This window comes from Eumetopias jubatus, unplaced genomic scaffold (assembly GCF_037043125.1).
Source record: "Eumetopias jubatus isolate StellerSeaLion01/CBP00866 unplaced genomic scaffold, mEumJub1_p1.0 scaffold_12, whole genome shotgun sequence".
In the NCBI taxonomy this organism is placed as follows: domain Eukaryota; kingdom Metazoa; phylum Chordata; class Mammalia; order Carnivora; family Otariidae; genus Eumetopias; species Eumetopias jubatus.
Genome location: NW_028274818.1, coordinates 94281584 through 94306386, shown reverse-complemented (window position 1 = coordinate 94306386; position 24803 = coordinate 94281584). Strand labels below are relative to the sequence as shown.

The following is a 24803-nucleotide window of genomic DNA, read 5'->3' as shown; positions in this document are numbered from 1 at the left end:
TTCATTTCCTGTTTCTATTGGTCGCGCTTTGTCCCGCCTCTCGGGCCCCGTTTGGTTTCTTCCTGAACACCACCTCTTTCTCTCGGTGATTGGCCAGCCGACAGTTCCCGTGGCAACTGACACCACACTCACATCCTCCAGCCCCGAGGGCATCGCCTGCCTCCTGTTAGCCACTTTGAAAAGAGGGCACGGGGGCGGGGCTTGAAACTTATTGCGCACGCGCATTCTCTTCTCACTGATTGGCGAACGTCCTACACTTGCTCCCTCCCTCCTCCACGAGCTCCCTTAGCAACGGTCGCCGTTGAGACGGAGGGAGACGCTCCCTGCGGATTGGCTGCACGAGGCCTCTCTGCGGCGTAGATTGGCTGAGGCGTCGCTGGAGGGAGGACTTGACAGTCGAGGCTCAAGAACCGGCATTCCCAGGACTCGGGCGGGACACAGCCTGTGGTGAGCCGCGGCTAGGAAGAGCGAGATGATCCGCCAGAAGTCCAGCCAATTCATGGCACTGAAGATACAGTCGGAGCTTGAACAGCCCTCAGAACTGCAGCGGGAACCCCGGGAGGACCTTAGCTCAGTGGATGGGTCCGTCACGCGGATGGTAACAGGTGTGCGGACCGAGTCCAGAACCGCGGCCTCGATAGAAGCGGATGAAGATCCTGCAGCCAACTTGTTCCCGGTGAGGATGGGACAGAGTGGTCCGCTCATGAATGTTTATAAAAGGGCTGCGCGGCAGGGCGTCACCCGTCGTTATGTTTATTAACGTTCAAGACATTTCCTGGGTGCCTTGGTGAAGAGGCTGGGGTGTGTGACTCCGATTGTTAAATGCTCATGAATAGTACTTAGGGCCTTTTGAAGCCTGGCCTGCCAGTGTTGCTCGTACATAATCCTTAAAATGAGAAGGCAAGTTAGCGGGTTCTCAGGCCAGCTGGAGATTCCGGACGGGTCAGGGGCTGGGGCCCGGGACGGCACAGCTCCGCCTGCCCATTCCGTTTTCTTTCCGCAGCCCCCGTTGCCCCAGCCCCGTATCTGCATGTGGTGAGTGTGAAGAATCTTGGGGTTTCCTGCCTGCCCAGTCCAAAGAGGGAGGTTGGGAAGAAGACTAAGGATGTAAATGCAGTATCAACTCCTATGGAGCACTGTATAAAGGGAGACACTGAAGCCACAGGGGGAGTGGCAGAGACAAGAACTCAAGTTTCCTAATCCTCAGCTTTATAAATGAAGAGGATCGTTAAGAGTTCTTTTAAGCCATATCCCTTATTTAAAGATGGAGAAAGTTACACCCAGAGAGGAAGTGACTTGCCCAGAGAGGGCAGTGGAAGGGCTTAACCCTCAAACTCAGGTCTCCTGGTTCCCAGTCCAGTGCTCTAGCCATCACAGCCTTCTCATGAGACTAATGTCTGATGGCCACAAACACCTTTTCTCCTCTTTTCTTATGACAGGAAGTACCTGGACATCCATTCCATGCACAGGCTGGAGAAGACAGCCAACACTGAGGAGATGAGGGAGTATGGGGGTGGGACAGGGAAGAGCAAAAGCGCTGGCTCCTGGGGAAGGCTGAGGGGGCTGGGTGGGGAAGGCATGAATGCCCGGCTCCAGAGCACGTGGTGCACCAGTGTGGGGTGGTAAAGGGGGGCTGGCTCAGGCCTGCCTTCCTGTCTTCCCTCCCAAGGGTGCTAGCTGAGCTCTTGGGGCTAAGCTATCCTGAGCAAAGCCTGCGGGATGCCATCACCCTGGACCTCTTCTCCCACGCACTCCTCTTCTGCCGCCAGCATGGCTTCTCACTGGAACAGACATCGACAGTTTGTGCCCTGCTCCAAGATCTTCACAAGGCCTGTGTTGGTGAGAGGTGGCGGCTACCAAAGGGTTTGAGCCCAGGGGACAGTGGAAGCTGGGATGGCACAAGTGACCACAGGAAGCAGTAATGGATTACCACCTGGAATCTTTGTTCTGTCATTACAAGCACTATTGTAATGACACCCACACCGTAACTTGTGTGTGACAATTTGTGTGGTGACAGCACCAACTTTGAGATTGTTCTGAGGAATACTGTAGCTAATATACGTAAATATAAAGACAGTGCTCAATAAAATAGCTCCTCCTCCACCTCCCACTTCATTCCTGGAACTGATTTCCTGCAGAATGTTTAACAAGAGCTGAAATCATGTATTTCTTGTTTTATTGTATGTCACTTAAGGGCAGGACCTCGTCTGTCTTGTTCAGTGCCTAGAACAGTGCATTGCGGTACTATCTGTTGAGTGAGTTAATGAAACAAGTAAGGACTTAAACTTAGATCTGTTAATTTCCGAGGCTCATGCTCAATAAGTAGCTGGTGAGTGAGTGAAATGAATGATTATCTGGGAGGGGACTCCCTTGTCACATCTTGCTTTCCCTCCCAGCAACCCCCTTGGGCAACGTGGAGGAGTGTTACCGCTACTTCACCAGTGTCCTTTTTTGCCACGGAGTCAAGGTCAGTTCCCCTGAAACGGGATCTTCAGTATCCCACAGAGAAGGTCTAGCCCTGTCTCCTGTCCTCTCTCACACTCATCACCCTCATCTTCCTCTGAAGGCTGCAGGGCGTAATCCCTGCTCCTAAACGGCTGGGCACTTGGAGAAAAGGTCAGGGTGCCTGGAGGTGGTCAGTCGTCTAACTCCCACTCATCCCCGCAGCGGCCCCCCTTCAGTATCAACCTCTTTAGGGAGGAACAGCTGCTGGCCCTGGCAGATTATGTGGTCAACACCTACTTCCGCCATTTCAAGCTCTACAAATATGTCTTCACACCCCAGGTACGAAAGCCACTTTTCATCTCCCCAGTTCACTCACTGCAGATGTCCTCCTCTCAGCCTCTCTCCTCCTCCCTCTTCCCAGGTGCGGCTGGATCTATCTTTGACTTACGTGGGGCTACAGCCACCCAAGCTCTGGCAAGACGATGAGACAGGTAAGGGAGAGGGCTGGGGCTGGGGCTGGGGCTGGGGCTGGGGCTGAAGCCTCCTCCTGCTTCCGGCCTGCAGAGAAAGGCGGCGAGGAGGCGAAGGAGCAGGCAGTCACCCCGCAGGAGGAACCAGAAACAGCGGTCCTGCCAGAGCCAGAGCCAGAGCCAGAGCCAAGTGAGGATGGGTTAGGGTCCCCTGTGACTTTGGGCAGGCATAAAATGAAGGGTTTAGACCATATCAGGACTTCAGGTCTGTTTTAGGTACAGTGTCCTTTCTCCAAATGATTCCTTATGCAGAAGTCCAAGGTGACAAACAGGTAATAAGAGTGCAGCTGCTGGGGGTGAGGCAGGAGCTCCAGGAAAGGATCATTATAAAACCGATGACGGGGGCACCTGGGTGGCGCAGTGGGTTAAGCAGCCGATGCTTGGTTTCAGCTCAGGTCACGAGCTCACAGCTCACGGAGTCTGCTTGAGATTCTCTCCCTCTCCTTCTGTCCCTCCTGCTCGTATGTGCATGTGCGCACACTCTCTCTCTCTCTCTCTCTAATAATCTTTAAAAAAATTAAAAAAAAACAATGACAGCCGGCACATATTTGGCAATACTGTGGTGCCAGGCAGGCCCTGTTTTAAGCATTTTACATTTAATCTTCCTTCAGGCCTAGGCACTAGGTGCTATCACTATCTACACTGTACACAGGAGGAAACTGAGGTATGCAAAGATGAAATCACCTGCTAAAGTCACTTATCTGCTGATCAGCAACCCAGAGAGTCCAGCCTGGCCAGTCCCCCCCATCTCTCTCCACAGAAGGGTTAGCTGGCCTTTCCTGAACTGAAGCTACCCTGCCACCTGTGTAGCCCCACAGCATCTCTGCTCACCTGCCCCTTGCTCCCTGCCCCCGGCAGGCCAGGTCTCCATCCTGCAAGCCTACATCAGGACCCAGATGAACAAAGAGCTGAGGCAGCTCCAACAGCTGATGGAGGAGCGGCTCCAGGCCAGCGAGGAAAGGCTCAGCAGCAAGTTGACCACACTAGAGCAGCCCTTCCAGCTACCTTCCGGCAAAGGCAAGAACAAGACCAAGTGACCCCCAGCATTTTCCCCAATAAAGGGCGGGGGCAGAGCAGCCCCATCCCCGCCCCCCCCCCCCCCCCCCGCCTCCCGAGCACCTTCTGGGCTCCCCTGACGAAGCTGGACACCAGACACCAGGCACTGTCTCCCTCCGGCATGCAGATTTTATTGCAAATGCAGCAGAGGCAGCATTGACAAGGCCAGGCATGCTGTTGCGCGCGACTGCCTTCCCCCTCAGCTCTGATCCCAAAGTCCTGGCTGGTGGGGACAGGTGTACATGGCTGGTCTTTATGGTGGTATGAGCAGTGGTGGGCCTGGCCAGGCAGGGGGGGCCTGAGGCCAAAGCCCAGAAGGGCTGGAATGATAAAAACCCTCCTCCTGGAGAGTCTTGCACTCTGGGGTTCCCCGGGGCCGAAGTGCTAGCCCAGTGCCAGCATGGCATCCTCCTCAGTGATAGCAGCTGAGTCCCCCTCCTCTTCAGGGCCCAGGATGGGAAAAGGCCCAGGGGGCTGGTGCTGGAAGAGGGCGGCTCGGTTCTGTTGCTCACCTTTCTTCACCCAGTGCCCGTAGAGCCGGAAGGCACAGCTGTCAATGAGGCGCCGCACTGGCCGCAGTGCGTAAGGGTCCCTCAGCAGTGCGCTCTTGGTCAGTGGCCGGACACGCTGGGTGCTTAAGGCCACTCGTCCAGCAGCAAGCACGGTCCACACTGCCACCTGGGGGGGGGGGGGCGGGCAGTGTGAGCTCCAGTGGAGCAGCCACCACAGGAAAAAGATCGCGGGACAGAGGAGCAGGCCCAGACCCTGATGCTCTCAGGCTTACCCGGAACCGCTGGCGAGGGGTGAGGTTCCAGGGTTGGCTGCCTTCACAGCGCTCAAAGAAGGGGTGCTGGAGGGCTTGCTCAGCTGTCAGGCGCTCCTCAGGATCCACCTGGAGCAGCTTTGAGATCTAGGGGAAACCCCAGAGCATGAAAGGCAGCTCTTGGACCTCCTTCCTAGCCCTCTCATGGCCCCAGCTCACCAGGTCTTTGACGGTGTTGGAACGGTCATCCCACTCGGGCGAACTAAACTGGTATTGGCCCTCCATGATCATGCGTAACATCAGGATCTGGCGTCGGTGCCAGAATGGTGGTGAGCCAGCCAGGAGTGTAAACAAAATCACCCCACAGGCCCAGCTGGGAAAGAGAGCAGAGTCAGGCAGGACTAGGTGCCAGGCAGATGTGTTAAAAGATGGGACACAAAGGAGGAAGAAAGTAGGGAGACCAGAAACTCACAGGTCGACCTCCTTGCCGTAGCCGGGGTGGGTTTCATCCATGGAGCATTTAAGGATCTCTGGTGCTAGGTACCCTGGGGTCCCACACAACTCTGGGGAGAGAGGGCTGAGATTGATGGATGCCACCAGCTAACTCACTCCAAACCTCTGCTGGAGCCTCAACCCTGCCAGGGCCCTAAGTGTTCCCATTCTGTTCCTGCCCGCCCTCCCCTAAGGGCTGACCTAGCCCCTATCCCTGCTGAACAACTCAAGTATGCCCCAAGGTTCCTGGAGGCCTTCCTGGGAAAACCTGATTTTCAGATTGACTTCAAGGTCCTACCCCACCATATCTTTTGCCACCTCTAACCCACCCACCCACTCCTTACACAACCTTTTGTCACATTTTTATGTACATAATACACACAGAAAACAAATCTTCACTCTTTTCTGTTTCTTTCTGCCCAAATCGATTCCTCCGCTTATGATCGCTATTCTGTGTAGTGGAATCACCACTCAAACCCAAGGAGAATGAGTGGGAATATGGGATTTCTTAAGGCACACACTAGGTAAGTCCCTTATTTAAAACCTTTCCCTGGCTGCCCCCCCCCATATGGCCTCAGGCTCAAGTCTAGCTCCTGCAGCACAGAGCCCTCCCCGACTTGATCCAAGTGTGTTATTTGTAGCTGCTTCTACCACTTCAGGCACCAATTCTTCCATCCCAGCAATTGCTGAATTGTGGCATACTTCCAAGAAATCTTAATAGGCCTTAATAGGCCTGACTCCCCTGGGAAATTCATTCCTATAAAAAGTATTTAAGAATGCCCACCACGTACCAGGCACCATACTAGATGCCAGTGAATTAGATGTGCCCTTACCATGCTGTCTACCAGAAAGCAAACAAGAAATAATAGAGTATGAGGTGTGTCCTGAAGGGAGAAGATACAAGAAGAGAAAGCAGGGGATCTAACCCAACCTGGAGCTTTAAAGGGAAACCTGAACTCCTAAAGCCAAGGCCAAGGGTGGTGTGGGGCAGGGGCAAAGATGGTTCCAGAACGGGGAAAAGTGTATGGGGAAGCCCAAAGGGAAACAAAGCACAGCATCTGCAAGACAAACGTGTTAAGTCCATAGGTTACGAACATGGGCTCGAGTCCGACTGTCCAAGTTCAAGTCCCAGCTACCTGACTGTGGGCAAGTCCCCTTATCTCTTTAAGCCCATTTATAAAATGGTGATCCAGACACTCTCTCAGAGTTGTCGAGAGGATCTAGAGAACCCAGCTGTATAAAGATTTAGTGTGGTGCCAGTGAACGTTAGCTGTTAATAGCACAACGCAAAGCCACTGAGGGAGAGAAAGTAGGATGTTAACAGCTCTGGGGAGTCCAGCAACTTTGTGAAGTTTTCCATGTGCACTAAAAATATTTCTGTCACAACAAATGGATTAACATTGGGTGCAGCAGCTGAGCACCACTGTCTGGCCACAGAGGGCTCTTCCTAGCACCTAAGCAGCACGCTGTGGTCCTGTCTGCACCAAAAGCCAAACACACAGCTGAGGCCTGTTATCCCCTCTCCCCCATCTTCCTCAGGGGACAGGCCCAGCTCCGGAGCCCCGTCCTCTGTGGGTCCCTCCAGCTGAATCAGGTGCTCCTCCCTCCCGGCTTCCCCTTGCATGGTCCCTTGCCTGCTATGTAGCACGACCTGCACACTTGTCTCTGTCCCCTCCCCCGCCCAGACCAGGAAACCCACTCTGAGACGCACCCAAGGCTTTGCACACAGAGGGTACCTGGCAAGTGCTCACTGACTTCTTCCCTTTTCTTGGTACCTGGGTACTTGATTGTCAGACCCAGCTAACCAGCCTCAGGCCTGGGTCTCCTTCCCTCCCAAGCCTCTTAGGGCACGAAGCCCCCTCACCTCGAAGCTTCTCGCCAGGTTCCAAGTGGCAGGAGAACCCAAAATCTGAAAGTCGGATCTGCATATTGTCATCTAGGAGAATATTCTCGGGCTTCAGGTCTCGGTGTACAATGTTGTTCGCATGGAGAAAGCTCACTGCTTCCAGCAGAGACCTCATGATGGACCTGGGGGAGGCGCAGTCTCCTCCTCTGCTTCTCCCTCCCTACCCCGCCCCGCCCCCTCATCACCCCACGGACTGCAGGCTCAGTCGTTACCTGGTTTCCTTTTCTGAGAGGGCCACCTTCTCTGTGAGATAGTCAAACAGCTCTCCCTTCCGCATCCTAAGGGATAGGAGGGGTTGGGAGGTAGGTGTACCTTACATGGGGGCTGAGAAAATAAGCCAGTGCTCACAGAAAATACCACGGAAGAGGCCGGTGAAGAGAGAGTCCTCTTTGTTTTTTCTTGAGCGATTAGAGTGCTCCAAGAGTGAACTGGATGCCAGGGGCAGTTTGGCCCAGGGGGTTGGCAGTCAAAATATATGCACTCTGCCAGGAGGGTGCTATGTTAGCAAGATAAGTGCCTTCTTGGAACAATAATTTATAGGAGGTCCTCATTATTATCTGAGACTAATTATATTCAAAGAGGGACCTTTTAAAGTGCATCTATTTAGACCATGGACCAAAATTTCACAGTTAATAACAGCAAAAAAGTTGAATAGGACTTTATTTTTATCTTGTCTTTAAAAACTGAGTTTATAATTGCAACTCCACATCAATCCTTGAAATCAGGTGTTGTTTGGGGGCATATAATTGTTCTGCAAAATTGCATGATGAGGTGACAGACACTTCCTACCTCCCCCCCCACACAACTTTTGCAGAGGGTCATTCTGTATGCAGACTTTGTGAAATTTTTCTAGGGGTCTCTTAAATATTTGCTATTTAAACCATTCTCTTTTGAAGTACCTTTGCACTGGTTTACATTATATTGTAGAACATCTCACACTCGGATTCAGACTAACCAGGAAATGAACTGATGGGCAGAGACAAACACCACGTAGGGTGTTAAACAGCAAGAGACAAGGGAGCGAGAATCTGTTGGTAAGTGGTCAGCTCTTCAGTCTTCCCTGCCAATCTTATAACCGTGGGGGACTGGGACAGTGACCCCAGGGGGTCATGAAAACCCTTTTTAATTGGCTGGTCATGAACACTCTGGAAGAACTTGCCTCATCAGGGCACCTGGGGAGAGGGGCCCGAGCCTCGGGCACACAGGAAAGTGTGAGCAGGGTAGTCTTAGCCCACTGTGCTGTCAGGCTGGGGCCGTGCACGGAGGGGGAGGAGGAGGAAGCTTCTCAGATCAGGGCAGGGAGATACTCACAGGTCAAACACCAGGAACATGAAGCTAGAAGACTCGTAGGAATCGATGAGAGTGACTGGGAAAGAGGCAGAAAGGCAGAGATACGGAGATGGAAAGGAGCGGATACATGTTAAAGGGGCTTTCCACCCCGAGGTGGCAGTGGGCTGTTACTGGGAAGGAAGGAGAACCAAAAGGAGGCAGTAGGGACCCAAAGGCTGGCCACACTTTGAGGTGGAGTGGAGCCATGGCGAAGGGAGCAGAGGCATGGAGGCAGTGTTGGGGGAACTGGGCTGTGGGCAGGGCCAGGAGGTGGCTGTCAGCTAACAGGAGCAGGGAATGCAGCCTCACTGATGTGGGGGTGGCCGGCGACCTGGCGAAGGATGTGCGTCTCTCGCCGCGTGGCTTCTCGCACCTCCTCTAGCTGTTCAGGACTCAGTCGCTCAGCTGTCACCTCCATGATCTTCACCGCAAACTCCTGGCCAGTAGCTCGATGAACACAACGGCGTACCACGGAGCTCACTCCTCTGCCAGAGTCAGACCGCACCCGAGTCAGGGCCTCCTGCTCTCTCATTTCCACACAGAATGGAGCCCTGCCATCCTCATACCCACTGCACCATATTCTGAAGACCCTTGTGAACAACAAGGCAGCCTCCCAAGGCTCACCCTGGCCTACAGCAGCTTCACAGTAGCCTCAGCAAGCAACCTGGGTACCCAGCAAGGTGCAACACAAAGCTCACAGGGAAGACAGGTGGGGGGGTCCTGGGTTTGAATCCAATCTCTGCCATTCTCTGCATGGAGAAGCCTAGGCAGGTCCTTTCCACACTGAGCCCCAGAACCTGTCCCTCCTCCTGGAACCCCACAAGGAGAAAGCAGGAAGAAATGATCTAAGGCTCCCTCCAAATTTTACTCAACACTTCCCTGATTACGCCATCCAAATCCCAAAGTGCTCCTACAATACCTCAAGTGTAAGAGGGTCCAAATAAATATCAGACCATTGACTGGAAGATCAAAGCTGTGAATCAGGAGACCTTGGTGTAGGCCCCATATGTGCCACTAATTAACCTCCAAGTGACCCGCTGATATAAGGTCTCTGGACTTCCGCTTTGTTGGCTCTGAAAATGTAGACAACAACATCTTGAAGAGATGTCGAAAGACATGAGGCAGAGGCAGAAAAGCCCATTTGGCACGGTGAAGAGAAAGTCCTAGACAGGTATTTCCTTGCTTGGAATCTGTCACCAATTCCTTATGACCCTACAAGTACCTCAGGCTAAGTACAAATCTCTCCAAGATCAGATCTCACACCACATTTCCTGTGCTGGTTCCCTGGCCGCCCTTCATGGCTTCCTTGCCCTTACACAACTCCCTTTGCTTAGAATGCCTGTCACCCACATCTCTGGTTCCATCAAGAGATGTAAACCACTGACCCTCCAGCCAAACACAGCCCACAGATGTGTTATGTTTGGTCAGTGAGTTGTTCTTTTCAAATCTGAATTCCTATCTTTTTTTTTTTTTAAAGATTTACTTATTTGACAGAGAGAGACACACAGCAAGAGAGGGAACACAAGCAAGGGGAGCGGGAGAGGGAGAAGCAGGCCTCCTGCAGAGCAGAGAGCCTGATGCAGGGCTCGATCCCAGGACCCTGGGATCATGACCTGAGCCAAAGGCATGACTGAGCCACCTCCAGGCGCCCCTCTGAATTCCTATCTTAAGTGGGACAAGAACCTCGCAGCTGCTACAATGCTCACCACTTCCTACTGTCTTACTCTTGGCCACTACACAGTTTTAATTCCCTGATCTCCATTAACGGTAATACCATTCAATCAGACTCCCAAACGAGAAATCTTGGTATGATTCTTGGCTTTTCCCTCTCCATCAAAATCCACCACAACCAGCCAGTCCACTCCATTCTGTTTCTCAAATCTGTTTCCTAGTACTCCACCCCCATAGCCATAACTGCCTCCCCACTGATCTCCCTGCTGCCAACCTCAGCCACTGCAACCCATCCACCGCACTGCTTCCAGAATGAGCTTCTTATGACCGCCCCAATTATGTCATTCGCGGCTTAAAAACGTTCCAGCTTAAACACCCTACTAAGTTCTAAGTGTTGTGTTCCCTCATTCCTCAGCAGGACCCCTGGAGCAACTGTGCTCTTTTTAAGTGAGCCCTAATAATTTCAACCTTATATAGTTAACTATGGAGGGCACTCAAAACTGGTTTCTATCCATACTGTCTCCCTATTCCCTGTAAGATAGAAGTCAAATCCCAGTTCCTTCACCTGTTATTCAAGGCCTTTACCAAATGGTCTCAGTTTCTTTTCAGCCTCATTTTTGGCTATGTCCTGCTATTCAATCTTTGCTTCAGTGACTTACAACTTATCACCAATTTCTAGAATGCAGCAAGCTCTTTCAAGGCTTCAGACCTTTATACGTAAAGAAACTGGTACTCTGGGAATTCATGTAGTGAGAGTGGGCAGGTAACTCACTGTGCAGGAGAAACACAGGGAAAAGATAGAGACCAGGGATGATGCTACTACAGTAATGCTGGAATGATATGATAAAGGACCCTATCCCCTGACCTGCTTTCTCCAAAACTGATCTTTCTGTGCCCCGTGGAAGTGGAACCACTGTTCTTCCCTAAGGGCTCTCCTAGCCTCACCTGGTCCTGAAACCCTGCATCAGCTTAGGACTTGGATCTCAGCTCTCTTCTTTTCCAGATACTCTTTCCCCCGATGACCTCTATCCAGTCCCGGGGGATTTAAGTACCATTTGTACAAATGGCTCCTACTGCACTGCCTCAAACCTTGACTCCTCTCCAGAATTCCTGATCCCAAGGGCCTTTTTAACATCTCCATCTGAAAGGAGTCTGAACAAATCTAATAGTCATAGCCCTTTCTGCTTTCCTGGCCTCAGCAGCACTGATCACAGCAGACCATGCCAACCTTCTAGAAACACATTGTTTTTGTGTTTTTATTTCTAACTCAGAGATGCTCTCTCCTTAGTCTCCGTTGCTGACTCCTCCTTTTGTAACCCCTTAATGGTGACATGCCCCAGGGCCTCAGCTTGGCCCCTTCACTTCTCCCCATGTATTTTCTCACCAGCTACTACGTATATGCTAATGCCTCCCAAATTTATTGCTCTAGTCCAGCTCTCTCTCAAGTTGCAGACGCATGTACCTACTTGACAGCTCCAGTTGGAGATCTCAAAGTTCACGTCTCCAAAATTGAACTCTTGACTTGCTCGGCCCTCCCGGCAGTCCGATCCTCCTTGGCCTTCTTCATTTCAGAAAATGGTACTCAGGTGCTCAAACCCAAACCTTAGACATTATTCTTGTTTCCTTCCCTTCTTATGGCCCATATCCGGTCTCTCAGGAAATCTGTATCAGTCTCTCTTCAAATCATCACCTCAATCTATCCACTTCTCCCCATCTCTACCACCACCATTCAAACCTAAACCATCACCATCTCGTGCCTGAATCCATCAACAGCTTCCTAACTGGTCTCTACACATCCGTTCTTGTTCCCCTCCTATCCATTCTCTACGCAAGAGCCAGAGTGATCTTTTTTAAACGTAATAACACACTTGTGTTGAGCACTTACCATGTGCCAGGAAGTGTTCTAAGACTACCATACTAATTCTTCCCATCCTCACAGCAACCTACAAGATAGGGTCTATTTTTATTCCCAATCTAAATGGTGAAACTGGGGCACAGAACGGCTAAGTTCTTAGCCTCCAAATTACAGAACTATAAATGAGACCATGTTAACTGCCCTGTTTTAAACCACCAGTTTCACTAGAATAAAATCGAAATTCTTTATCATGGCATAAGGCCCTACATAATCTAACCTCTATTTACCTCTCCAATTTGTCCCACGCTTACTAGGTTCTAGTCACCATGATCTTTTTTTTTTTTTTATAAAGATTTTATTTATTTATTCATGAGAGACAGAGGGAGAGAGAGAGGGAGAGAGAGAGAGAGAGAGAGAGAGAGAAGCAGAGGGAGAAGCAGGCTCCCAAGGAGCAGGGAGCCCGATGCGGGACTCGATCCCAGGACTCTGGGATCATGACCTGAGCCGAAGGCAGACGCTTAACCATCTGAGCCACCCAGGCGCCCATAATCACCATGATCTTCTGCCTATTGCTTGAATAGGCCCTTTCTTACCTGTGCCTTTGCATGTGCTGTTCCCTCTGCCCCAAATATATCTTGTTCATTCCCATCCTTCAAGTCTCAGCCCCGTTAATCATTCTCATTCCCTCACCCAAGCAGATGATGACCTTTATCTTGTTTTTGTGTTTTATCGTCTGTCTCTACCACTGGAATACAAACTCTAGAACAGAAAACATGTGGGGCGTGTATCCCCAGTGCCTTGCACATTGCACCCAGCACACTGCATGTGCTTAGGAAACCTTGGATGAGTAAGTGTGCCTGCCACTGTCTCTACAGGTGAGGCCTTCCTGCCATTCTCTGCATGCTGAACTCCTACTCATCCTTCAAGACCCAAATATCACCCCTTGTGGAAAGCTGTGGTTTTCTGAGCCCCATGCCACAACCTGATACTACTTGAATGCTCATGGGTCTCCTTTAGTCACTTCACCTCCAAGGCATAAACATCTCTTCTACCCTCCCTGTGTTTAGCTTTGTGTCTGGCAGACCATAGTTGCTTTAACTATGTTTGTTGAACACATAAACGAGTGAACTTGGAAGAAATGGGGAATGACCCAGAGAAAGAGTTTAGTCACCAAATGTTCCTCCGCTAACCACTGTTCGTTCCCATTCAGAACTATCCAGCCCTCAGATGGAACATTGTATTCTGGCTAGGGCCCGACCTCTCTGGACCTGTTTCCCTGGCTTAAGCCTCACCTGCCAATGACGTCCTTAGGGTCGTACTTCTGGTAAAACTCCTTGGCCGCGACCCAGTCGGGCAGGTCATCCTCCGGCCCCACGTCCAGCGTCATTCTGAAGGTGGTGGGGGCCTGTGTGGAGGAAACGGAGGGCAGCGAGGGCAGTGAGGCCCACAGGCTCTGGGAGGACGCACATCGCGGCTCACGGAGGCGCAGCCCTTGCGGCTGGGGCGCCAGGATCCTCGGGGATGGGGACGGGGTGGGGGAAGGATCAGGGCTGGGGAGACCCTACGAAAGGGCCTAGGGGGCGGGGGAGGGGAAGGGAAAAGGTGCGGAGGAAGAAGGGAAGGGACAGACTGGTTGGTGGCTGTTGCTGCGCAGGCGCACTTGGGCGGGCGCTGGGAAGGGGCGCGGGGTCTCGCGCAGGCTCACCCGCGGGGGAGGAAAGAGAAGCCAGGGTCGACGCTAGGCCGCTCTGTCGCGGGGTTTGCCTCTAGTCCCTTACCTTACACCCGGGCGGCACCGGCAACGACCCCAGGCCCCGCCCCCATCCTATCCGCCAATGGACAGCGCCGCTTGAAGACTGAGGTTCAAAAACCCTTCCGATTGGAAATTGGTAGTCCAATACGAAGCGGAGAGTCCCGAGGCTGGCGCGGGCGTTGGAGCTCGGAGTTACCTAAGGCTGAGACGCTGGGGCGGGACTTCAGATGCAGCCAATCAGCGCACAGCATCTGCAGAGGACGGCAGGGGCTGAGCTTGTTGACTAGTGGGCTCGGAGGCCCGGAACGGGACCCGGAAGTTAGGCTTACCCGGAAGCGTGGCTTCTAGGTATCTAGGACGCGGGACTCGCTGCGCCTCCAGTTCCCTGACTTGGGCATGGTTCCCGCATTCCCCTCCTAGCATCACTATCCAAATCCGCTCTTTTTAAAATTGGCATTCTGGTCCAAAGTGCATGCTTTGAGGGGCCGCCTTCAGCTCTTAAAACGCTCGGAGCCCGCAGCTTGGACCGCAACTTGCTTCCTGGTGTGGACGAACCACGGCCCGTCAACCAGCAGTGTATTCTTAGTCCTCCGGCTGCTCCGATTCTTGAATACCTCCAAAGCCCTCGCGCTCACCATCTAGGGTTATATGTTTTCCCAGTCTTCCACCACCGCCTCCCATAAGCCTTGGGGAGTATCGCACTCTGTTCTAAGCCTGCCGAGTTGTGAGATATTGCCAGAAGCGACTTACTTCATAAGCCTTTTCAGTGCACAGCTTAACCCTGGCATTCACCTACTCATTCAGATAAATATTTGCCGAGAGTCTAAACGCTAAACTATCAGCAGGGGGGCGAGGCGAGTCCTTACCCTTGTGGAAGTTATGTTCCAGCAAAAGAGGCACAGAATGAATTCATTTAACCTTCTAACAACTATCTTAGAAATGTCACGTTGGGATCACAATCGTAAAAGAAAAACGAATCCAACAGAGTATTTTGACTTTATACCACCAATCTAAAGACAAAATAATTGCAAGAAACCTTTAGCTTTACTTAGTAGGCTTATCGTTTGGTAGTATAATGGGATAATTATTCAGAAATTGAGCAATATATATTTATATATATTTGCAAATGAATAAACATTTGATGTATTTGGCAGCCAAGGTTATTACTGTGGGACTATGGAATTTGAGATAGGGAGAGAAAGAACCTTATGACTGATTGAAACTGGAGGTATGATTTTAAACACAGATTTAAAATAGGTATTTTCTAGCTCTAACCTCTGAAAGGGCCTAGAAGCAGGAACATCTCAGGAGAATGAGCACAGCTAGTCTAGATACTGATTTCAAAGTAACAGTCCCCAGTTCAAGGAACCAGGACTCCTTGGGAGAAATGGCCAGTTGCCAGGCTGGAGCAGAGAAAGTGTAAGATGAGCCTGGAATAATTTATGCCAGAAAGCAAGTGAAGAAATGTGGGGACTTATCAGGACACAAGAACCAGGTTGATGCAATTTCCACGGGTCAAAATCAGGAACAAAAAGAATAATGAGACTGAGAGGGCCATGGGGGAGCCTTCTGATGTGCGAGAAATGTTCTATTCACCTAGGTGGTGATTATACAGTTGGGATCTTACGAAACATTCACCAAGCCACACGCTTAAGATCTGTGCACTTTACTTCATGTAAATTACACCTCAAATATTTTAAGAAGGATGACAGTAATGGATAAAACAAATTGAACTAAAAAACAATCTGAGACCATACTGACGCTGAAAATTGTAAATAAGAATTTAGGAACAAAGGGCCTTCTGCTTACTCTCAAATGGCTCTGCAATACCAGTATGTGTATTCTAGATGTAAAACCACTGTGGTAAAATGTTAAAAATTATAAACTTAGGTGAAGAGCACACATGAGTTCATTGTACCATTCTCTTATTGTTCAGTAGGTTTGAAAGCTTTTCAAAATTGAGTTTAAAAATAGTGAGACCCAGGTCGCCTGCGTGGCTCAGTCGGTTAAGCACCTGCCTTCGGCTCAGGTCATGATCCTGGGGTCCTGGGATGGAGTCCCACATCAGGCTCCCTGCTCAGTGGGGAGTCTGCATCTCCCTCTGCCTGCTGTTCCCCCTGCTTGTGCTCTCTTTCCCTTTCTCTCTCTGACAAGTAAGTATTTTTAAAAAACAGTGAGACCTAAAAAAAACAAAAATAAAAAAAATAGCGAGACCACATTTAATCACTTTGGAGGAATGGGATATAGTCTCTAGTAACCTAAAGCTGCTGATTAATGAAATATTAGCTTTAAAAAAAGGTTTCTGTAAAAAAAAAAAAAATCTAAAATGTGTTTCCCTGATGCCCAGGCAGGCAGCACTTTACACCAATTAAATCGGAATCTGTAGGGCTGAAGCCCAGGCATAAGTACTTTTTATTTTTTTAAAGATTTTATTTGTTTATTTGACAGAGAGAGAGGGAACACAAGCAGGGGGAGTGGGAGAGGGAGAAGCAGGCTTCTGGCAGAGCAGGGAGCCCAATGTGGGGCTCGATCCCAGGACCCTGGGATCATGACCTGAGCCGAAAGCAGATGCTTAACGACTGAGCCATCCAGGCACCCCCATAAGTACTTTTTAAAGCTCCCCAAGTGGTTCTATGGTGAAGCGGAGCTTGAGAGCCAATGCCCTAGGTGTGGCTTCTAACCAGTGTTGTAACTCTAACCTCTGGGACCAGCAATGGATACTCTTCACTTTTCCTTCCTGGGGCACTTTGGAGCACTGAAGACAACCATCTTCCCCTTTAATCTCTCTTCAGAGTGCAACAAATATCTCTTAATTCCTTTAGGTGCTCTGCTGGTCTCTGAATTATGGTGAAATAACCCAAAAATTCAATTCCCAGGGCACATGTACTCCAAGAGACATGTATAAGAATGTCCAAAGCAGCAAGATTCATAATATCCCCAAAATGGAATCATCCCAAAAGTTCACCAACAGAAAATGGATAAATTGCTAATATATTCATATAATGGAATACTACAGAGTAATGACAACTACAGGTACACCAAATATTGATGAATCTCACCAACAATGTTATGTAAAAGAAGCCAGACATAGGGCGCCTGGGTGGCTCAGATGGTTAAGCGTCTGCCTTCGGCTCAGGTCATGATCCCAGGGTCCTGGGATCGAGTCCTGCATCGGGCTCCCTGCTCCTTGGGAGCCTGCTTCTCCCTCTGCTTCTCTCTCTCCCTCTGTCTCTCATGAATAAATAAATAAAATCTTAAAAAAAAAAAAAAAGCCAGACATAAAAAGAACACATAGGATTCCATTTATATAAATGTTCACATGCAGGCAAAACTGAACTCCATTGTTAGAAGTCAGAATGCTAGGTATCTGTGTGAAGAAAGGAAGGAGCAGTGATTGCGAGAGGTCTAAAGGAGGTTTTGGAGTGCTGTCAATGTTCAATTTCTTGACTGAATGGTGGTTTTCAAATGTCTGCTTTGTTAAAAGCTATTCTCATTTTGGACATTTTCCTGTATATGTGATATACTTCACAATTTAAAATATGTTTAAAATATTACCGGGAGGCCCAAGATAAAGGATATGAAAATTCATTATAATCCTACAGAGCTTCATATCCAGGGTAGAAATTCACTGCAGCTGCCATCCAAACCTTTCATTCCTTTCTCAACTCTGGAACCAAAACGTCTGGGTTCAATGTCAGCTCTGCCTCTTACTAGCTGTATGACCTTGGGCGCCTGCTTCCTCAACTATAAAATGAAAACACTGGGACCTCCTACTGAGTGGCTGTGAGGGCGGAAAGGGTTAGGTAATAGAAAGCACCTAAGACCGCAGCCTGGGACACAAGAAGCACTCCATGAAGAGTAGCTGCTGCGGCTCCTCCTCCTATCTGGCCGCAGGGTCTCTCTGCTGATGTGCAAGGGAGAAGCTGGGGTCTTTCCAAGAAGGGAAACTTGCAAGAGAAGGAAAAAAGAAAAATCCTCTTGGAGCTCCCAAGTAAGGGAAAACGCAGACTTTTGCCATCAGTCAGATGTCCAGTCTGGCTCTTGCCAAGGGCCCGGGGAAAGTAGGGGAACAACAATTAGACAGGAACATTTCACCACTAAAAAAGATTTTTATTACAAAACAAATTCTAATAAAATCAGGCCTGGTCTTCAACCCCACCTCTGGGTTGAGGCCCCTAGGATGTAGTAGGCTGGGGGAAATAGGGGATGGTGGGCACTGAAAGAACAGAGCAGGCTGGCCTCCCCTCAACAGTTTCAGCTGCTGCCTCCTTTTAGAAAGGTCTAGAAGAGCTCTTCCAAAGACCTTTGAGAGAGGCACCATCCTTCCAGCCAGGAAGGACCACTGCCGGCCTCAGACCCTAGCAATGCCGCACTGCAGGATCCAGGAGGTCTCGCTGACTCTCAGCAGAGGCCACCCAGGGTCACTCAGCCTGGGCGATGGCGTAGGAGAGCAGCCACAGAAGCAGGGGGCCCAGAATGAGGACAGCAAGCCAGATGGCAAAGCTGGCCAGGATGAAGTTCCGGGCCCGGGCCCCCCAGTGCACTGCCTCCTCGAACCGGCCTGCCTTATGCCGCTCTTCCGCCTGTGGGGGCAGGTTTTTGGTTAGGTTCTCCCCCTGCTTCTGCCCCAAAGTGCCCACTGCCCCACACCAATCCTCCATCCCTGTCATGGCTCAAAACCTGACACCCAAACCCCCTGCCCTCCCTTTCCAATGTCTATTTCTCATGCCTCATCTGCCAAGTAAGGTTCCCACTCAGCACTGTGTACTTTTCCGAGTAGCCACTGTTAGCTCATAAGATCACATATGGGAAAGTACTTTTCAATCCTTTTAGCCCCCATCCTTTTCTACTCAGCCCACGCTCATTCAGAATTTGGAATCCTTGGCAAGAAACCGAGAGCTATCTTGGAGTATTTCCCTCCCGTCCAGCCAAACACCACCCCCTTCTCATTAGCCCAATGGGCCTCGTCGCTTTCGTTATTAAGGATTCTTTTTATGATTTTGACCTGACAAAACCAGAAATTCTCACGCTGATAAGAATACAGTTTCTGATTGTCAAAATACAACCAGGGTTGAGAAAATTCCAGCATGCTATTTAAGTTAGCCTGTGTAGCCTTTCCAAAGGTACATGTGCAGTCCCGGTGTTTGGAAATGGTGGAGCCCTCTCAAAAACCCCAGAGCTTCTTCCCGACTGCTACAGATTGCTCTAATCGCTGCTCAACTGCCTCAAGTCCTGCCACTTCCAATCCATCCTCCAGGTAGGCCCTGAAACACAGACCTGACCATGTCACTCTCCTCTGCAAAAACTCTTGAAAGTACTCCCCAGTACTTTCAAGATGAAGTTTAAACTCCAAGCACAGCATTGGGAGGCCCTTAGGAATCTGGACCCTCTGGCTTCATCTGTCACCATTCCTCACTGGTCCGGTCATGCGGAACTAATAGTCCAGGCCTTTGTACACACTGCTCCCTTTACCGGGAATGCGCTTTCAACCCTTACTCACTAATCGTTTGTTACTTTCCTGTCACCTACTCTACATACACATGTATGTAATCACACATACATAACCTCCCTAGCTTCCAGAATACCTTGTGTTTCCTCCATCACAATACTGATGAGCTACATTCCATTAATTACCCATTTTCACAGTTCTCTCTTTCATTAGACTGTGGGCCCTCTGAGGGCAGGAACCATGTCATTCTTATTTTTGACACCAGGCTCAGAGCCAAGCTCTGACAGGTACTTAGTAGCTGTGGGATCAATGTAGACAGATCATTGCCCAACTACACCCAGCCCCTGCTCCCATAGGAATTGCATTCCTCACCTTGATGGCAAACACAAGGGCCACGACTCCCAGGCAAGAGCAGCCACAGATAATGCTAGTAGCTGCCAAGTAGCGGAGGCGGAGCCAGCAGCAGCGGATGGGGGATGGAGAATGAGCAGCTCCCATGTTGCTCACCAAGGTGTCCACTGCCTTCTCCTCGTCCTCCATCACCTGTGGGCGATAGTCAACGTAATTGTAAGCCCAACAACTGAGCCATTGGCCTGGCTTGGTCAGACTCCACCCCTCTCTCTGATGTGTCCTCGTGACCTAGCCCAACTCTCAGGAATGCTGCCTTACTGGGGAATTCCCCTGACTCAGAGACCAAAGAGAGGAAATGAGCAGCCGGAATCCTTTTTTCTCAGCCTAAGATTCTGAGTCTTCAAAGGCAAGCCGGCACGAATACAGTATTATCTGTATTACTTAACCGTTTTGACAAGTAGGGAAAAACAAAATGACAGGTGCACACTGACAAGCAGGAGAAACACAATCTCAAAAGCTGCTAAGAATCAGACTACACAGATCAGTGATTTTAAACTATTTCAAAGGGCCTTAAAATTCTCTGAAGTCCCTCAGGAGCTGCCCCTGAAGATTAAGGAGGGGTCACAAAATGGCACCCTAAGCCCTCGTACCCCACTTCAAGCAAAGCAGCCACTTCATGTGAAAACACAGTGGATGAAAACACAGGGATGGGGGAAAGGAGGAAGAAAGGACCCATCTAAGCTCTCTTCATAGTTGAGGAAGCTGAACATCAGAAAAAACTTACCTCCCCAAATTGGGCCTCCTTCACTATGCTGACTCCCTGCCACCTCTTCTCTCCGTTTTAATCCAGGCCACACAATATATTCAGATTAACACTATGACCTCATAACCCACACAGAAACCTGCTTAATCATGCATCTCCCTAACTTCTCAAGTCCTCTGAGCTGTGGCATTGAACCACCTTCCCACCCTCATCTCCAACCATCCCCCTACATGCTACACAAAATGGAGCCATTTACAGTTCTCTGAACACAAGCAATAAAGGACAGAGTGAAAGGAGGCAAGAGAAACAGAGCACAAAGAATCTCTGCCACAAGGCTGCAGGAGAGTGGGTATGAGGAAAGAACTGATGAGGTAAACATAGATACAGTCATTAGGGGGAGAATGCAAGGGGAGGGTCCAGGGAGTTGAGACCAAAGAAAATGTAAAAACGAACAGGGGCTCTTACCTGGCTATAGGCCTCGAGGGACTGTGAGTTTCGGCTCCTGCCTCAGGTTTGATTTGGCTTGGGTGGAGTTGGAGCTGACTCAGGTCTCCAAGCCAAGCCTAGGGGTGGGGTTGGGTGGCCAGCCACCACCCAAAAGGCCCCAGGAGCTCAGAAGGGGGGTGTGGCTGACTCAAACTAGTTTGGCAAGATGGAGGAAAGCAAAGGGGTGGGGGGGGGGGAACAACTGGAGGTGGGATGCCTGCCTTCTGGAAAAGGAGTGAAAGCACCTGAGCAATGGGGGTAAAAGCAGGGAAAAGTCTGAGGCATCAGAGAGCTCTGAGGGAAAGCCCGGGAACTAAGGGAATAGGAAAGAAAAAGTATGAGTTGGAGTGACTTAAAACTGAAACTTTAAGGAAAGGCACCCTACCAGATCAGATTTGCCAAATCTTCCTCCTCTTGGGTGATTTCTGCCTCAAAGACACATAATTCTGGGTTAGAAATCAGGTACCAAGGTGTTGGCAAGAACAAGAGAGGAGGAAAACGATGCCCAAGTTCCCACCCAACCCTCCACCAGACCAGAAAATCAGAAGCCTCCTTACGCGGATGCTCATACAGAAACTAAGTTTATTATTTTTTCTTCTTAAAAAAAAAAGAAAAAAAAAAAAACTCATGGTAGAGAGAAGCCCCTCCCCCTTCCCCTAAGGGTGGGGGGCTGTGAAAGATAGCTGGGGAATCAAGTACAAGGGGGTGGGGACAGAGACTATCTTGCCACCCTTAACACTGCCCAGCCATGTGGGGTGGAAGGGAAGGGGGTATGTGAAGAGCCCCATTTCCAAGACAACCAGTTGCCTACCCCCTACTTTGGTGGAAAGAAGGGAGAAGGCCCCTATGTCTCCCTGGAGGCTTTCCCCCTCAAGACTTCAAGTAGTGGTTAACAGAGTCAGGCCTGGTTGTGGAGGAAGAAGGGGCCATGGCAGAAAGCCTAGGTGGAGGGGCAGCCCACTCACGTCTTGGCCTTGCGGCCTCTGTGACTAATAGTAGGGCCAGCCAGGTGGGGAGGGGCACTGCTACGCAGGATGCGCTGGTCCCCTTGGTTGGTGGCCCCACCAAGTCGGCGGGGGCCAGGCCGGCGACGTGGGGTCCCATCCCCTTCCTCCTCCTCACCTGAGGCTTCAGCCTCAGACTCCTCTACTGAACCTTCAGGTCCCAGGGGACTTGGGGGCTGTAGGCGGCCCCGCTTTGCCAGCCCAGGACCACCAACTGGGGCCCCTGCCCGTTTGCGAGGCACCTTCTCAGTCTCTAGTGGGGGAACTAGAGACCCTGGACGCAGCCGGGTCGAGCGCAGTTTTGGAGCTAACGAGACCACGGGAGGTGTCAATTCTAACCCGCCTGGCCCACTATCTGCTAAATCCAGGTCATCCGGAATTACAGCCACCACCATGGACCCTTCACTCTTTCGTCCCCGCATTCCCTCTGCTTCCAGCCGCAAGCGGGCCAGGCGGGTGAGGGGGCGGCTTCCGTCCTCATCAGAAGAACTACCCTCACTCTCCCCCTGGCCCTGGGGTTGCCGCCGCCTCCCCAATCCACAGCTCTCAAGGACAGAAGAGCTGTCACGGTCCAAGACAGGGAGCTGGCTGGGCCGAGGTGACGGTGGATTCTTGGGAGGTCGGCCCCGCTTCCGCTTGGGTGGGGATGTTGACATGGTGAGATTGGTGACAGTGTTGGCGACAGTAGCAGTGGGACAGGCTAGGAGTGGTGGGAGTGGTGGCAGGGGAGGTGGCAGCGGGAGTGGCTGTGTCCGGCTCTCTAAGTTGCCATCCCCTGGAGAGGAAATGGTCCCAGGAATGGGCAAATCTCGTGCCTTAGGGGGCCGCCCACGCCTTCTTTTCTCCACAGGTGAGAGGATGATGGGCTCGGGTCTGTGAATTGGCTGGGGTCCAAGAGGCTGGGGCCCAGGACTAAGCTGGGGTCCCAGGACAGGCTCCGCAACAATAAGGGTCTCAGCCCCAGGGACTGGGTCAGCCCCATTGGTTTTTCCCTTAGAGGTGGATGAAAGTACCTCATCCACCCCTCGCCCAGCATCTGCTGGAGACCTGTTCTTCTTGGGGGGCCTCCCCCTCCGACGTTTCACAGCTGGAGGGGTGATGGCAAGCAGTGCCCCTTCTCCATTCTCTGGGCTGCCCCCACCAGTCACCCCCAGCTCAATGCGACGGCGAGCTATGAAGGGCTGCTGAGTTGGGGTGGGCAGTGTGGATGGGGGAGCAGCTTCACAGGGCCCACTGGTGGGAGGTGAGGATTCTGGCCCCGACATGCTGCGGGCAGATGGGCTTCCGGGGCTGGCACCAGTCTCAGAGACCCCAGGCACTAGGGTGCTGGCAGTTCCCCGCTGCTGTCGCCGTCGCCTCACCAATTCCTTCTCCTCAACCACAGTCACCAGCCGTCCTGGCAGCTTGCGGAGCACTTTGGGGCCTGGAGGCTGCCCCGGGCGACCAGCCCCCTGACCCCTAATTTCTACATCAGCACTGGTGCGACGCCGAGGGGGCCGGGCAGGTGAAGGACTCTCAGGCGAGGAGGTGGTGGAGGATGAGGTTGATGGGGCTGTGACCTCTGCTGAAACAAGTTCCTGTGTCTTCTCTGGGCTGGAGGTTGGGGTCTGGGCCTCCACCAGCTCTTCTGAGCTCTTGTCAGCTTCCAATGGCTCCGGAAGTAGCTCATCAGATGCTGCTGAAGGTGGGAGATCCAGCCCATTGCTCTCACTCAGACACGAGGGCACCTCCTCACCATCAGGCAGCACTGTGAGGATGGTCCCCTCAGCAGGCTCTGGCACTTCCTGCTCTTGACCGTTGGGGACGCTGTCAGCCTCCAGGGTTGGGCTAGGTGCAGAAGAGGCGAGAGAAAGGTTCTTCTCTGATATAGGCAGGATCTCAACAGCAAGTGGCAACAGATCCTTAGGGGGCACAAGAGTAAGCGGGGAAGTCTCGGAACTGGCCATATCAGCCAGCTCCGGGGACTCGGTAGATGCCAATGCTTGTGCACACAGCTCTGTCTCAGGCCCCAAGCCAAAGGGGAGGTTGGTGACTGGGGGGGAGATGGGTACAGAAGGTAGACCAAGCAGGAGAGGAGAGGAAGGAGTTGAGAGAGAGGTTTGGGTGGGAGGTGGGGTATGAGCTGGTGGAGGGGTACAGGCAGGAGGAGGGGTACAGGCAGAAGAACAAGAGGGAGGAATCTGTGAAGGAGGAAGTGGGGGAGAAGGCAAGATATGAACAGGAAGCATGGTTACTGGATTTGGGGCTGAAATGGGGATCGGGGCAGGGATTGGAACAGGGATTGGGGCAGGAATTACAGCAGGAGCTGAAGCTGGAGTGGGTCGAGACCTAGGTGCTGGCCGGGGAACTCTCTCCCTGGCAGGGCTGCAGCGTGGGGGTGTGGAAGTGCTACGGGTATGATGGGTGGATGTGAAAGGAGTGTGGTTTGCCCCTTGAGTCTCAGCCCGGGCTCCACGAAGACGCTCACTGACGCGAGTCCCTGGCCTTTCAGGGGCCTTGGCCTTCTTACTGCGCCGGTGACTGCCTCCACCAGTCCCACAGGAAACCTCATCCCCAGCCCCTGGCCCCTCCTCCTCCTCTTGGGGTAGGCGGAACACCTCCTCCTTGGCTTGGTCCAGGTCCTTGCGGGCAGCTTCCACTTGTTCCTACCAACAAGAGAGCCCAAACAGTGGGTGGTCAGAGGGAAGCAAGCAAGGTGGGAAGTGGGTAGAAAGCAGCCACTTTTCACTTCCGTCCCCACCCCCTAGAAATACTCACTTCTGCCTGCTTGAGCTCCTCTCGGCTCACCTCCTCCAGTGAAGCTTCCAGGAATTTCATGGCATAGCGCTCAATGGGGGTCAGCTGTGGGAAGGAGCAGTGGTGGTGAATGTAGGGACTTGGTAACCAGGGCCCATCACCCTTAGTTTCACCAGAGAAGATAGAAGGAGGACCACAAGGTCCAGAGGAAAAA

General features: G+C 51.5%; 4 protein-coding genes across 9 annotated transcripts in view; 1 reads left to right on the top strand and 3 right to left on the bottom strand.

Moving 5' to 3' along the window:
- The first annotated feature begins 306 nt into the window (after positions 1-306).
- On the top strand, positions 307-4726 carry CFAP119 (cilia and flagella associated protein 119). 3 transcript variants are annotated; one of them, XM_088029089.1, is made up of 9 exons: positions 307-676; positions 1004-1035; positions 1440-1505; positions 1670-1839; positions 2397-2467; positions 2668-2784; positions 2867-2936; positions 3010-3115; positions 3834-4726. In XM_088029089.1, the coding sequence occupies exons 1-9, from the start codon at positions 473-475 to the stop codon at positions 4189-4191; spliced, it is 1194 nt and encodes a 397-aa protein (XP_087885215.1). In that variant the 5' UTR covers positions 307-472; the 3' UTR covers positions 4192-4726. The 3 variants fall into 3 exon arrangements, with proteins under 3 accessions (XP_087885215.1, XP_027965888.1, XP_027965889.1); XM_028110087.2 differs by having other exon boundaries at positions 3010-3105; positions 3834-4050; XM_028110088.2 differs by lacking the exon at positions 3010-3115 and having other exon boundaries at positions 3834-4050.
- Positions 4143-13953, bottom strand: PHKG2 (phosphorylase kinase catalytic subunit gamma 2). Of its 2 annotated transcripts, none has more exons than XM_028110038.2 (10): positions 13826-13953; positions 13340-13452; positions 8831-9006; positions 8504-8558; positions 7405-7470; positions 7151-7314; positions 5267-5357; positions 5014-5167; positions 4816-4941; positions 4143-4709 (listed from the first exon to the last, which is right to left on the bottom strand). In XM_028110038.2, exons 2-10 carry the CDS (start codon positions 13432-13434, stop codon positions 4416-4418), a joined length of 1221 nt encoding a protein of 406 aa, XP_027965839.1. In that variant the 5' UTR covers positions 13435-13452; positions 13826-13953; the 3' UTR covers positions 4143-4415. The 2 variants fall into 2 exon arrangements, with proteins under 2 accessions (XP_027965839.1, XP_027965838.1); XM_028110037.2 differs by having other exon boundaries at positions 13753-13834.
- A 3936-nt stretch (positions 13954-17889) lies between these two features.
- On the bottom strand, positions 17890-21324 carry TMEM265 (transmembrane protein 265). Its single transcript, XM_028109787.2, has 3 exons — positions 20829-21324; positions 19622-19792; positions 17890-18383 (listed from the first exon to the last, which is right to left on the bottom strand). Exons 2-3 carry the CDS (start codon positions 19787-19789, stop codon positions 18222-18224), a joined length of 330 nt encoding a protein of 109 aa, XP_027965588.2. The 5' UTR covers positions 19790-19792; positions 20829-21324; the 3' UTR covers positions 17890-18221.
- Positions 21325-21411: 87 nt separating this feature from the next.
- SRCAP (Snf2 related CREBBP activator protein) overlaps positions 21412-24803 on the bottom strand; it is a 33229-nt gene continuing 29837 nt past the window's right edge. For all 3 annotated transcript variants that reach the window (XM_028109783.2, XM_028109785.2, XM_028109784.2), the window contains exons 32-33: positions 24611-24694; positions 21412-24498 (exon numbers count right to left, since the gene is read on the bottom strand). In XM_028109783.2, the coding sequence (XP_027965584.1) occupies positions 21811-24498; positions 24611-24694 (2772 nt within the window). In that variant the 3' untranslated portion in view covers positions 21412-21810. The remainder of the gene's footprint in view (positions 24499-24610; positions 24695-24803) is intronic.